Source organism: Rhipicephalus sanguineus, chromosome 8 (genome assembly GCF_013339695.2).
Source record: "Rhipicephalus sanguineus isolate Rsan-2018 chromosome 8, BIME_Rsan_1.4, whole genome shotgun sequence".
In the NCBI taxonomy this organism is placed as follows: Eukaryota; Metazoa; Arthropoda; class Arachnida; order Ixodida; family Ixodidae; genus Rhipicephalus; species Rhipicephalus sanguineus.
Genome location: NC_051183.1, coordinates 42,108,482 through 42,120,207, shown reverse-complemented (window position 1 = coordinate 42,120,207; position 11,726 = coordinate 42,108,482). Strand labels below are relative to the sequence as shown.

Genomic DNA, 11,726 nt, shown 5'->3' with positions numbered 1-11,726 from the left:
TTGGGAATAGAGAGCCATGGAGGACCTCTCCACCATAGAGATGAACGAAGAAGCGCGACCGCAGTGATACCGCTTGTCAGTAGGTCGGCCGGATTTTCCTTGCCTTTGCAGTGCTGCCACTTGTGGCCCGCTGTATGCTGCTGTATTTCTGCGACTCGGTTTCTTACGTAGACGTCGCGGCGCCCTGGATCTTGTGACATCCAGTGGATGGCAATCTGGGAGTCAGTCCAAAAAGTGACAGCATATCCACGGGTGAATGATGAAGAGCTTGGGCGCAGCTCCTGAAGCAATCATGGTCTCGGGATCCGCTTCTCGTTGAGCCCGTTTCGCAGCGGCGTCCTTGGCGCGCACCGTCACGGGATCCGCCTGGCTGCCGCCAAGCGAGCGCCCGCCGCTGGGCATCGTCCATGCTCCGCCAACGATCCGACACGTACGGCGACGATCCGGGAGAATGAGAGAGGCGCTCGCTCTCCGCGCATCCCCGCGCAGCCCGCGCAGCAGCCAATCGGAGAGCAGCGGCACTTCCAGCGCCATCTAGTGTCGATGCACACAAGCGCCATATTGCACACAATTTTGTTGGACCAACGCCATCTAGGAAATGAGACGAGAAATGGTGATGACGACACAGATAGTGTACAGCGCCATCTAGAATATCGTCCCTGAACTGCAGTTTGTATGTACTTCTATGAGACAGCGCCATCTATTGCATCATACGGGAGATCCGTTTACGCCGGACAACGGAGACGTGACAAGGTTAGACTAAGAGGAGCTACGCCCCTAAAAAAACTGTCTTATCTTTTGGAAACATGATATGTTCTTGATGTGGTTGTAGATGCGGGCCGCTGTAAGACAGGCTAGCATTTCCAACCGAGGCAGAGAGATAGCTTTCAGTGGTGCAATTCGCCCCTTGCTCATAAGAAGGTAAGTACTGCGTTCTTGCGAGTGCATTGACTAAGCACACACGTGGACAGCTACACCGTACGCCCGCATGCTAGCATCTGCGCAGACGTGTAGCTTGGTGGTTTTACCCCCGTATTCACGAACCTAACTTAACCTTATCCTTATGACTTAAGTCGCCCTTAACCATAAGTCCGCCCTTAACGCGTTTCAAGAACGAACCTTGTACTTATCGCAGAACTTTCCTCGTACTTATCGCCGTCATAAGTAAGGCTCGGTTAAGGTAGCCTATGACCTACCTTAAGGCTTCCTTGCAGACAAACAACATGGCGGCGGACGACAACTTCGCGCAGTTCGTTGATTATGTGAACCGCAATGAAGACATACTGAACGGCACAGCGTACGCATACGCGTCACCGTCGCGGCGAACTCTCAAGGACCGACTGAACCCTATGGAGGCTTACGACGAGCACGAATTCTTGTGTCGTTACCGCTTCACAAAAAGTGCCGTGAAGAAGTTGCTTGCTGTGCTGCCTCTGCAGGAAAACGCCGACGGTCGTGGGTTTCCTTTGCCGCCTCTCATGCAGCTGCTTATTGCATTGCGATTCTATGGAGCGGGCACGTTTCAACTTGTGAGCGGCGACCTTGTCAATGTCTCGCAGCCAACTGTGTCACGAGTAGTCAAGCGGATATCTGCCTTGCTTGCAGAAACACTGTTTCCCGTACTAGTGAAATTTCCCGAAGCGTCGCAAGTGAGTGGCGTTATGGAGGAATTCTACAAGATCGGCAAATTCCCGGGTGTCAGCGGATGCATAGACTGCACGCATGTGCCTATCAGGAGCCCCGGCGGTGACGACGCCGAAGTATACCGCAACCGGAAAGGATACTTTTCAATCAATGTACAGGTGAGTGCCCGCTTCATATGTTTTATCCGCGGTTTGATACCGAAATGCAATTGTATGCTGTACCCAATGACGCGCACGACTTTGGGAACGTGATAGACGGAAGTCGCCAAGTAAACCATCGTCATATTGCGATGCGACTTTGCACTGCTGGCCTTCATCACTGATACGACAGATGTACAAGTTGCGATTGTGTTCTCGGGGTTACGTTTATCTGCACCAACATATCACCCCCCCCCCCATCAAAATGCAGTACTGCGGATAGGAGTTGAACGGACGATGCTGAATGGCGTTGTGGCCACGAAATCTCGGGAACCATTTCTCTTCTTATCCAGTGTGGAGTGCAATCGACATTGCACGTGCTTCTCTCAGGACATCTAAAAAAAAAGGTTCCATGCTACTGAAAGCCATATTGCGCAAGGACCGCAAAAAAAAATTCGTGTAACGGAAAGAAGAACATCTAAAAGGTCAATAACTAGAATATCATTTAGGCACATGATGCCACCACATAATCTTAGCCAGCGCAGCATTTTTTTTTCTATTTGCATTTAAATGCCGCTTCATTCGTAAATCTTGTGTTTTCACAGGGAATCACAGGGCCAGACTTGCAGTTCTACGATGTAGTGGCCAGCTGGCCAGGGTCTGCCCACGACAGCAGAATTTTCGACAGCAGCCGTGCCCGAGTGATGTACGAGACGGGTGCCATCACCGGGATTCTGCTTGGAGACATGGGCTACGCCTGCCGCTCGTATCTCATGACTCCTCTCAAAGATCCTCAACGAGGCAGCCCCGAATACAGGCAAGCTAGTTCACTTATCTTAAGCAGTATTTCAAAACTTTTGAGAAAAAAATGGTCTGCAAAAATTACTCAAAAGTTTTTTAGTCAGAGCCACTGAGCTAACATGCAAGGTCAGAAAACAGCCAAAACAGCATGGAAACACTTTATTTGCTCATTTTCAAGAATGTTTGGCCATTCACTTCAAAAGCTCGAAGCTGAAAAGCTCTAAACTCAAAGGAGAAATGCTTTTACAATTTTCAAACAATAAATATCAACAATTTCACAAAATACAAAAAGAAAGTCAGATATATTTACATAACATCCAAAGCATTGATTATTTTCATCTCTCTCAACGTTTCTACGTATTGCAGAAACATCACACGAAGGCAAAGAAAAAAAAATTGAACTAATTTTTCAGGTACAACAAGTCACAGTCACGAACAAGGAACAGTGTGGAACGTGTGTTCGGCATCTGGAAGAGGAGGTTTCCGTGCCTTCAAATGACGCTACAAATCGACACAAGCACTTCCCTCACAGTGATAACAGCATGTGCAGCTCTACACAACCTAGCCAGAATGCTGCGTGACCCATGCCCTCCGGATCTACAGCCCCAGACTGCACCGAGTGTTCAGCAGCCTACATCGGCACTGCCAAACGGACAGCTTCAGATGGGAACCCAAGACACCGACGGCTTTAGAACCCGTGAACGTATCATTAGAAATTATTTTTCCTAAATGTATGCAAACCTTAATTTTAAAAAATAACAACATGATGGATATTAAAAAAGAAAGACAGTTTCTATGTATTTAAGTAGTGGAGGGTCAGAACAAAGTTGCACAGGTGCAGGGCCATGTACAGTCTCACTCAATATGAATAGCAACACGGGTGCGCATGGCTTGACAAACTCCAGGATCACCCATGGCTCCCACTGGCCCTTCTGCAAAATAAACACTGTTCTTTCGCTTGGCCATACTACCAAATAAGAAAAAATCATTTAGTTCGGAAAATGACGGCAAATCAAAGGCATGCTTTTAGCTTGTAAAGCCACACACTAATGTGTTGCAAGTGATATTGAGCATGACTGTACAGCACGGTTCTTCAGTTATTTTTGGGATCCAGCAAGTGTTCGCTTGTCGATCAGCCCAGACAACATTGTCCATTATACTCATCACGCCAGCCACCTGCATAGCGCGAGCTGTCACTTGAATTTTGTATGCTTTTGAGGCCCGTGTACTTAGATTTAGGTGCACGTTAAAGAACCCCAGGTGGTCGAAATTTCCGGAGCCCTCCACTACGGCGCCTCTCATAATCATATCGTGGTTTGGGGACGTTAAACCCCAGATATCAATTTTGTATGCCAAATGATCATCAAATGTTGAAATTGCTTGGGAGTTCTGTATTTAAGATACCTTATGCATGAATAAATGAATGCTACATGTTGTGCCTAAAGACAAGCGTCGGATTGAATTTTTTTCTTCATGAGCTTAATTTCAAGCTCAAGAAGAGCTTTCTTCGCCTTCAGGTTCTCTACCTCAAGTGCGTGCACAGCATCCCTTTTCTTTAATTTATCTCTCATAACCCTCATGCGGAGCAAATGCTCTCTTTTTTTTTGTCTACCCTCTTCAGCAAGGTTCGAAAGCCGAGCATCCAGCTCGCTTCTCACTGCTTCTTTCATTGAGCAGGATGCCCGGCTTCCACCTGCTGGCTTTTCTTGAGAAACTGCTCCCGTAGCCACAGGGCCCGGCTGGGTTGCACTGGCGTTGTCCTGGCCTGGTTGCGCCTCTTCAGCTGCAGTTGCCTGGAGATCACATTGCCAGGGGTCGATGGCTAGGTCAGCAGCTGCAATGGTGTTACAATTGGAGAAATACTGTCATGCCAATTTCACAGTGCTTGCACTTCTGGCAAGTCTCTTTTACAACAGCAATGTGTCCATACATGCCCCATTTTCACCTTACTGAAAAAATACACAAGCGTTTTTACAGAACGCACTGTACTCTGCCCATAAAGAACATTACACAATATAAGATCTCAAGCAGGCAGCAATACAGCACGTCCCTGTTTGAGCACCACAAAACAGGTTGACAAACGCATACTGGTCAAGGAGGTGAGCAGTGCCAGACCAGTACGTTTGCATCATGTCAAGATGCATGCACTAATGTCTGCTGGATGTTCCCATTTCAGCTTAGGCTGTGGCATTAGCTCTGAGTGCAAATGACTTCATGCTGCACATATGTATATTATTGACAAACTACACACATTCACACTCACTCTGCTCATTTCTGTCAATGTTTGAAAATCTCCATACTATGAATTTGTGTTTTACAAGGGATGATGGAGTTTTGAAAGTCTTCAAGGTCACACAAATACACCCATGAGCACTGCATGTATTAACGTTACTATGATTAGCCATGTCAACACGATGCCACAGAGAAAGACGAAGCGTGCTATCGTTGTCATCCCACCAAATGAAAAAAAGCCTTCCTGCTTTGATTGAACATTTCATTGAAATGCATAACAGCAGTGATGTCAGCGTTACGGTACAAGGGGGGAAATTCGGCTTTGTTGGTAAGACATTAAACGATATTTAGTGCAGAGTAACACAAGGACGAAAAGGGAGGACACAACACGTGCGCTGAGTGAGTGCAACTGTTGGTGTCCTCCCTTTTCATCCTTATGTTACTCTGCGCTAAATATTGTTTCAGCATTGTTGTGTTACAACATAGCCTATAGTTTTTAACTGCTGCTTTGTAAAACTGGGAATCAAGTGTGACTTCTGAGTAGCCATCTATGGTGTCGCAATTCGTCTTTCTGCAACATATGTGACTGCCCAAATAATCAGTCGACATCTAACATTAAATAATACTTGCCATCGGCTTCCATGCTCTGCCCTAGCTGAGTCGGTGCCAGTAGGGCTGCCACAGCTGGCGTGAACTCTGTGGCAGGTGTCACACGGCCAGCACGGTCACTGTCGAAGGGGTTCGTGAGCCGCTTGGCCATGTGCGAAGCAACCGCTCCATCTCTCTGCAATTCTTCATTCATGCTGCTTTCAGCAGGCGTGCCACCTCCTTAAGAAGATCCAAATATCAGTATATGAAACGTCGTGATAACAACACCTGTAGTCCTACATTTGAAGTTACTATAATGTTTTGAAGATACCAGAAACATACGTGTGTTACGGTACAAGTGCCATACGTAACCTTTCCTGGGACTGCAAATGCATGTATTGTAGGAGTTCGTGTCCTGCAAGTGTTCCAATGTTTTGCTTGCTCCTAGTATTCCACAATGGCATACTGACAAGCGTACGTTTTAATGCTAAAATGTTACTTGACTCCACTTGGCAATACAGTGGCAATGCACTAAGATGTGACACTGGTAGCATTCTCTTCACGGCAATATAGATTATGAGACAGCGACTCGAAGCAACTGATGGGATAATTTACTATAATAAACCTCATACCACTCACGTAAGCCTGTTGCGGAATGCCTAAGTGGGTGCAATTCAATTTGCCAATTTATTTATTTGCCGCATGCACTGCAACTACGCTTTCTGAATGAATTTCAACAGAAGGAGGTATCGAAGTCAAAATGTGCAAGAGTGAGACCTGGTAGCGCTTCTAAACAGAATGGTGAAGCCTTATGGCAAGCACCCACATATAACATTGAAATGTAAGCTATCATAATAACGGTAAATAAAACGTGTATGAAACGAAGCACAAATACATAATTTAGAGCGTGTTCGTTTGCAGCAATAGGCAGGGCTCCAGTTCCTCTACATCTGATGGACTTCTTTTTTATACGAAGCGCCCTCGAGGGAAATGAAATAACTCACCTGTTTTAAACACTTCCCGCGTGTCGTCGGCCTTGGCACGGCGCCACTTCTCCTTCAAATTGTCCCAGCATTTCTTCAATTGCTTAGCCGTCCTTGGGTGAACATTCTGCCGGCTATTAAATTCAGACGCGAGCTGGTCCCATGTTCTCTGCTTCCTTTGAAGGGACACGGCGTCCGTCCTCTTGTTTTCGAGCACCTCACGGTATTTGTTCACGAGATCCGTGAGGACGCCGCGCTCTTCATCAGTAAAATTTACTTTGGCGCGCCGCTCCATACAGATAACAATTTAATAAAAAAGATACAATAAAAGTACACGAATAATAAACAAATCAAGCGAAATAAAAGAAACGCGAAAGATAACTACAAAACTACTACTCAACGGAGCACATAAATAACAGCAGCAAGCAACAAAATAAAAACGTGCACGAGAAGACGTCGAAATATTGCGTCGACGGGTGTTGAACACTTGTGGCCAGACGATAAATGTGCATTTCACCAAAAGCAGAAAGTGCTTTAACAAACACTTTTGCTGTTCTACGTATGGGTGCTTTTGAGCATACTGTTATTGGTTTCTTGCAATAAAGCTAACTTATTGCTGCTTGAAGTAATCATTTCGTAGCAAAAATTTACCTACCCTCGCTCCCAGGGCATATACTTGACGAGTTAAGGGGACCTTTCATAAGGCGCACTTATGACACGATAAGGTGGGTTTTCGAAACTCGCCTTATCCTTTTCTTATACTTATACTTTTCTCGTCCTTTCGTAAGTAGCCTTACCGCGATAAGTTAAGTTAGGTTTGTGAATACGGCGGTTAATTGGATGCCCTAGCGCCCTGTTGACTTGTCGTGGAAGGGGAACCTCGCTTAGCGTCGGGAGCTCGGAACACCAGGCGTTCCATGCTGTTAGCTGTTCTGGCGGTAGTGGGCAATCCCAAGGATGCTTCATTTTTCAGAGATCTTGGAAAATGAGTTTAGCTCGCACAGTGAACGGCGTGAGGAAGCCGAGAGGATCGTACAAGCTAGCAAATCCTTGGAGCGTTGTTCGTTTTGTGGTGGGCATAGTTGATACAAATTTGATGACGTGATCGGCGCTCACGATAACGGAATCATTGTCTCTTTCGCAGCAAAGCCCGATGATCTTCATTGTATGTGGATCGCCACCTTCATCTTCCAGTGATAACCGGTCCGTCTGGAACTGTTCTCTTAGCAAGGAGCTGTTTGATGCCCACTTACGAAGCTCCATGCCGGCGTCCGCTAGAATGATTCTCGCCTCCGAGTAAATCCGTTGAACCGTCTGCACGTTGTCCGCACCGACCACTAAATCATCGACGTAAAATGACTGTCGGAGGCATTCCACTGTTTCGGGGAATCGCTCATCGGTGACTCGGAAATGGTGATGTAACGTTGCTGCTAGGAGAACGGGGCTGGACTTGGCGCCGAAGGGCACGCGGGTCATTCGCCAGTGAACGATTGGCGGAAATGGTTCGTGTTCCGTCGGGAGATGAGCAACCCATAGTAAACACAGCGCATCTCTGTCCTCCGGGCGAATGCTGATTTGAGAGTACGCCTTCTTAATGTCAGCCACCATGATTATTGGATGTATTCTGAAGTTGAGCAAAAGTTTAAGTAAGTCGGCATCCATCTTAGGCCCCTTCATGAGCACGTTGTTCAAGGATGGTTGACCGGAAGCGTGAGATGACGCGTCAAAACAAACCGAAGCTTGGTGGTGACGGCATCACGACGAATTACTCCATGATGCGGCATGTAGTACGTGTTGGGCTTGGGCACCGTGTCGTTGTCTGGAACTCGTTCTGCGTGGGATTCATTGAAACATGCCTTGATGGTGTCGTCATAATGAACAAGAAGATCTGGTTGCTGTCGGAAGCGACGGAGCTGCATCAGGAGCCGCTGTTTAGCGAGGTCGTGGTTGCTTTGGCCGGTTTCCAGACCTGGCTCCCGAAGAAGAACGGGAACCTCATAGCGCTCTCTTTTCTTGGACACGTCATTTTCGACAATTCAACGGGGATGCTGTCGCTTTGGCTGCCGTCAGGACTGTCTTGCACACCTAGAGAGTCGATGCACCATAGGTTGGCAATTCGCATGTTCAGGGCGGGATCGCTTTCAGTGGTTTCTTCGATAGCAACGAAGAGAGAAGTAGCTCGCGTTCTCGATCCTTGCGCTAGGTTGTTCAGAGTACCCTGAATGGTCCTTCCAAAAAGGGTTTCTGCCGCCGTTATTTGAGGGGAAAGCCGTGTTATTTGTCCAGTTGCCACGTCCCAATAGATGTCCGATCCAATTAATACACTGATCTCGTCATCCCGGAATGTTGTCGCTTCTGGACGTGCATCAGCCGGGAGCATACCTTGCCGTGCCATCATGGTGACGAGCTCGCCGTCTGCTGGTAGACTTGTCACTGGGCTAATTTCTGGTATTGCCAGAGCTTCTATTGTGATCTGATTACTGCTATGTTGGCTCCGAAGCGTCACCGCAACGCGCTCACAAGTCAGAGTCGCGGGACGTTGCGTTTTCCCGAAAGTGAACAAGGTAAGACGCTCATTTCGTCGAACGGGACAATTCAAGGCACGAGCAATGTCCTGCCCAACGAAAGAGCGTTGTCTTCCTGTGTCGAGCAGGAAGCGAACCAGCACTGCCTTTTCTGGCGCGATAACCCAGGCCCTGCCAGTCTGCAGCAGCACGGGGGTGAGACCAGCGCCGCTAGTTGACACTGAAGTTGCTCGAGATGGGGTTGTGGCAGACACTGATGCGCGATCTTGTGGTGCCGAGACGTTGCCGGTACGCTGTGACCGGTTCCTGACGTTGTTGATGTCGCATAGCGAAGTCAAATGTCGTCGAGCGCAGTGGTGGCACTGCAGGGATCTGGAGGTTCGGCAGTCGTTGGCGAAGTGGTTGCGTGTGACGCAGCGGAAGCAAAGCTTGTCCATCTGAGGCCTCCTTCGTTTCTCTTCCGGAGTGAGGCGTTCGGAGCACTCCATAATAGTGTGTTCGGGCGAGTTTCACAGCAGGCAGGGGCGCGAGTAGGGGGGTCGAACTTCGGCTGATAAAACCGCAGCGGATGGCAGGGGTAGTTGTGTTGGCCGGAATTCTCGTTGCGGATGCCGCCGGCTTGTGGACGATGTTGCTTCCTCGAGACCGCTTTTCTCCCGTATTTCTATCCGAACTCGAATGAAGTTCATGAGTTCTTTCACGTGTTGTGACTGGGCTCCTTGAGATGTATCAGCGTTTTCCGTTAGTAAGGCTTCCTTTTGCCGCTGACGATACAGGATGCTCAGGTCTGGAGGTAACGCCTTCAAGAGGATGCGCCGCAGAACTGTGCAATACTCTCCTGGAGGCACTCCGAGACCTTCCAGTGCGTTGATGTGAAATGCTGTCTCGTCATAGAGATTCCTTAATTTGGTCACGTCGGCTGAGCTGCGAACTGGCGCGACAGACAGCAAATTGTCTAGATGATCGTCGATTAGCATGTTGCGACGGCCGAAACGGTCGGACAAGATCTTAATGGCTACGTCGTAGTTAGCTCCGGCGAGGCAAATACCTTGGATGGCTGCCTTGGCTGGCCCAGTCAGGTATTTCAATAGGTATTTGAATTTGTCGATTTTTGGGATCCAGTCGATGTCATGAATGCTCACTCGGTATTGGTCCCAAAGTCCTTGCCACTCGCGCCGCTCACCGGCAAAACTTGAGATGTGCAGCTTGGGCAAGGCGATACGAGATGGCGGCGTTGGAGTTGAGAGGCTGGACGAAGGTGAATTTGCTACCTGCGTGGATGTCGATGCGATAGGCTCACTGGTAGGACTTGCGGTAACTGGGACGGATGCGGGTGGCGTCGGGGGTCGCGGCTCGGTTGCGCGGCGAACTCTCGTTTGTGCATAGCTGACTTTCTCCTCGTACTCGTAGGCGGTAGTCAGGTCTGCTTCCAACTCATCATCGTGAAGTGCGGCCTGGGTTTCACTGTCGAAGCGGACGAGTTGGGCGTTCTTTACCACGATTAGGTCGAGGATCTCCTGGCGCCTGCCAGCCGGGGTGGTCGAATCTGCGAGCAGGGCGTCGAGTGTTGATAGGGCTTTGGTGATGGCGTTTCGGGCGAAGCCGCGCTTAGTGCGTAGTTGGTCCATGGTGGAATGTCGAGGACTAAACGACCGGGCGTGTTTCGGCACCTGGACCAATGTAACGAATAGACGAAAAGAGAAACAGAACCCGGCCGTCTGGCTGTATCGAAGGATTAGGACCAACTGAGCGTGCCAGCGCCCGTGGCAGTTGCTCGTAAGCCTCGCCCCTTCGTCCTCTTTTATTTGTAACAACCTCTGCCATCAGCACGTAGAAATGTGGGGACAGTATAGCCGAAATAAAACATCAGTGGTTCTGATGTTAGGGCAGGCTCGACGGTGTCAGAAGCCGTTTCTAGTCGTTCAATCCTGCGAAAGCGGTTGCGAAAAGGAATGAGCCGAATTAACGGCGCCTCAAGACTGTTGAATGGGTGTATGAATTGCCGGCAATACGAAGCGAGTGAGAGAGGGCTGCGTAACTATTTAGCGCGCTTGGGCGTTGCGAAACGGAGGATAGCGCTGGTCTTGCCTGGATCAAGCGGAACGCTATCTCGCTGAAGAAGTGGTAAAATACCCTGATCACATTGCTGGTGACGCAACACTTTTAGTATTTTGGTGATCGCCGGTTGCAACAAGATATAAAAAACATGAAATGCGCGAATCTCTCATAGGTCGTCAAAATAACAATGCCGCTGAGAAAGCATAGAAAAGTCTCTTTTCAAGCGTTCGGATTATCTCGGTCATTCGCACAAAAGCGGCAGGGTGTTACAGAGTACTAAAGGAATGACGTCATATTCATAAATAAGGCCCATCGTGCTCGTGCGCTCATGTACTGCCACGTTCACTGTTTCCACTTCTGTATTAGAAAAAGAAATCAACTTTTCAGTTCAGCGCCAGATTGTTGTTTAATTTCATTGCCGGTCCTTTTTGCGGTAATTTGTGTGGCGTAGACGCTTCCTTCGAAATGGCTTCGCCATTTCCGGAGTCTAATTACAGATTTTGCGGGTTACGTTTTCAGATACGACATAATACTCTACTTTCTCAGGCAAATTTCGCATGAAGTGTATGCGTTTTTAGTTTTCCGTAGGCTGAGCGTTAAATGTAAAGGCCGTAATTTTCAAGACATATATGCTTTCAGTAAAATGTAAAGAAGTATTGAATAACGATTCTCTTTTATGCGACTCTATCATAAGTGTGATAGCTTGCTGGGTCCTGCATGTTAGCAGTTTTTCTTACATCGTCGCGCCTGTGCCATAC

General features: G+C 48.2%; 1 protein-coding gene across 1 annotated transcript; it reads left to right on the top strand.

Annotated features, from left to right (window-relative positions):
• Positions 1–1,053: 1,053 nt before the first annotated feature.
• LOC119403176 (putative nuclease HARBI1) lies at positions 1,054–3,316 on the top strand. Its single transcript, XM_049418136.1, has 3 exons — positions 1,054–1,802; positions 2,387–2,598; positions 2,996–3,316. The coding sequence occupies exons 1-3, from the start codon at positions 1,188–1,190 to the stop codon at positions 3,309–3,311; spliced, it is 1,143 nt and encodes a 380-aa protein (XP_049274093.1). The 5' UTR covers positions 1,054–1,187; the 3' UTR covers positions 3,312–3,316.
• The last annotated feature ends 8,410 nt before the right edge of the window (positions 3,317–11,726 follow it).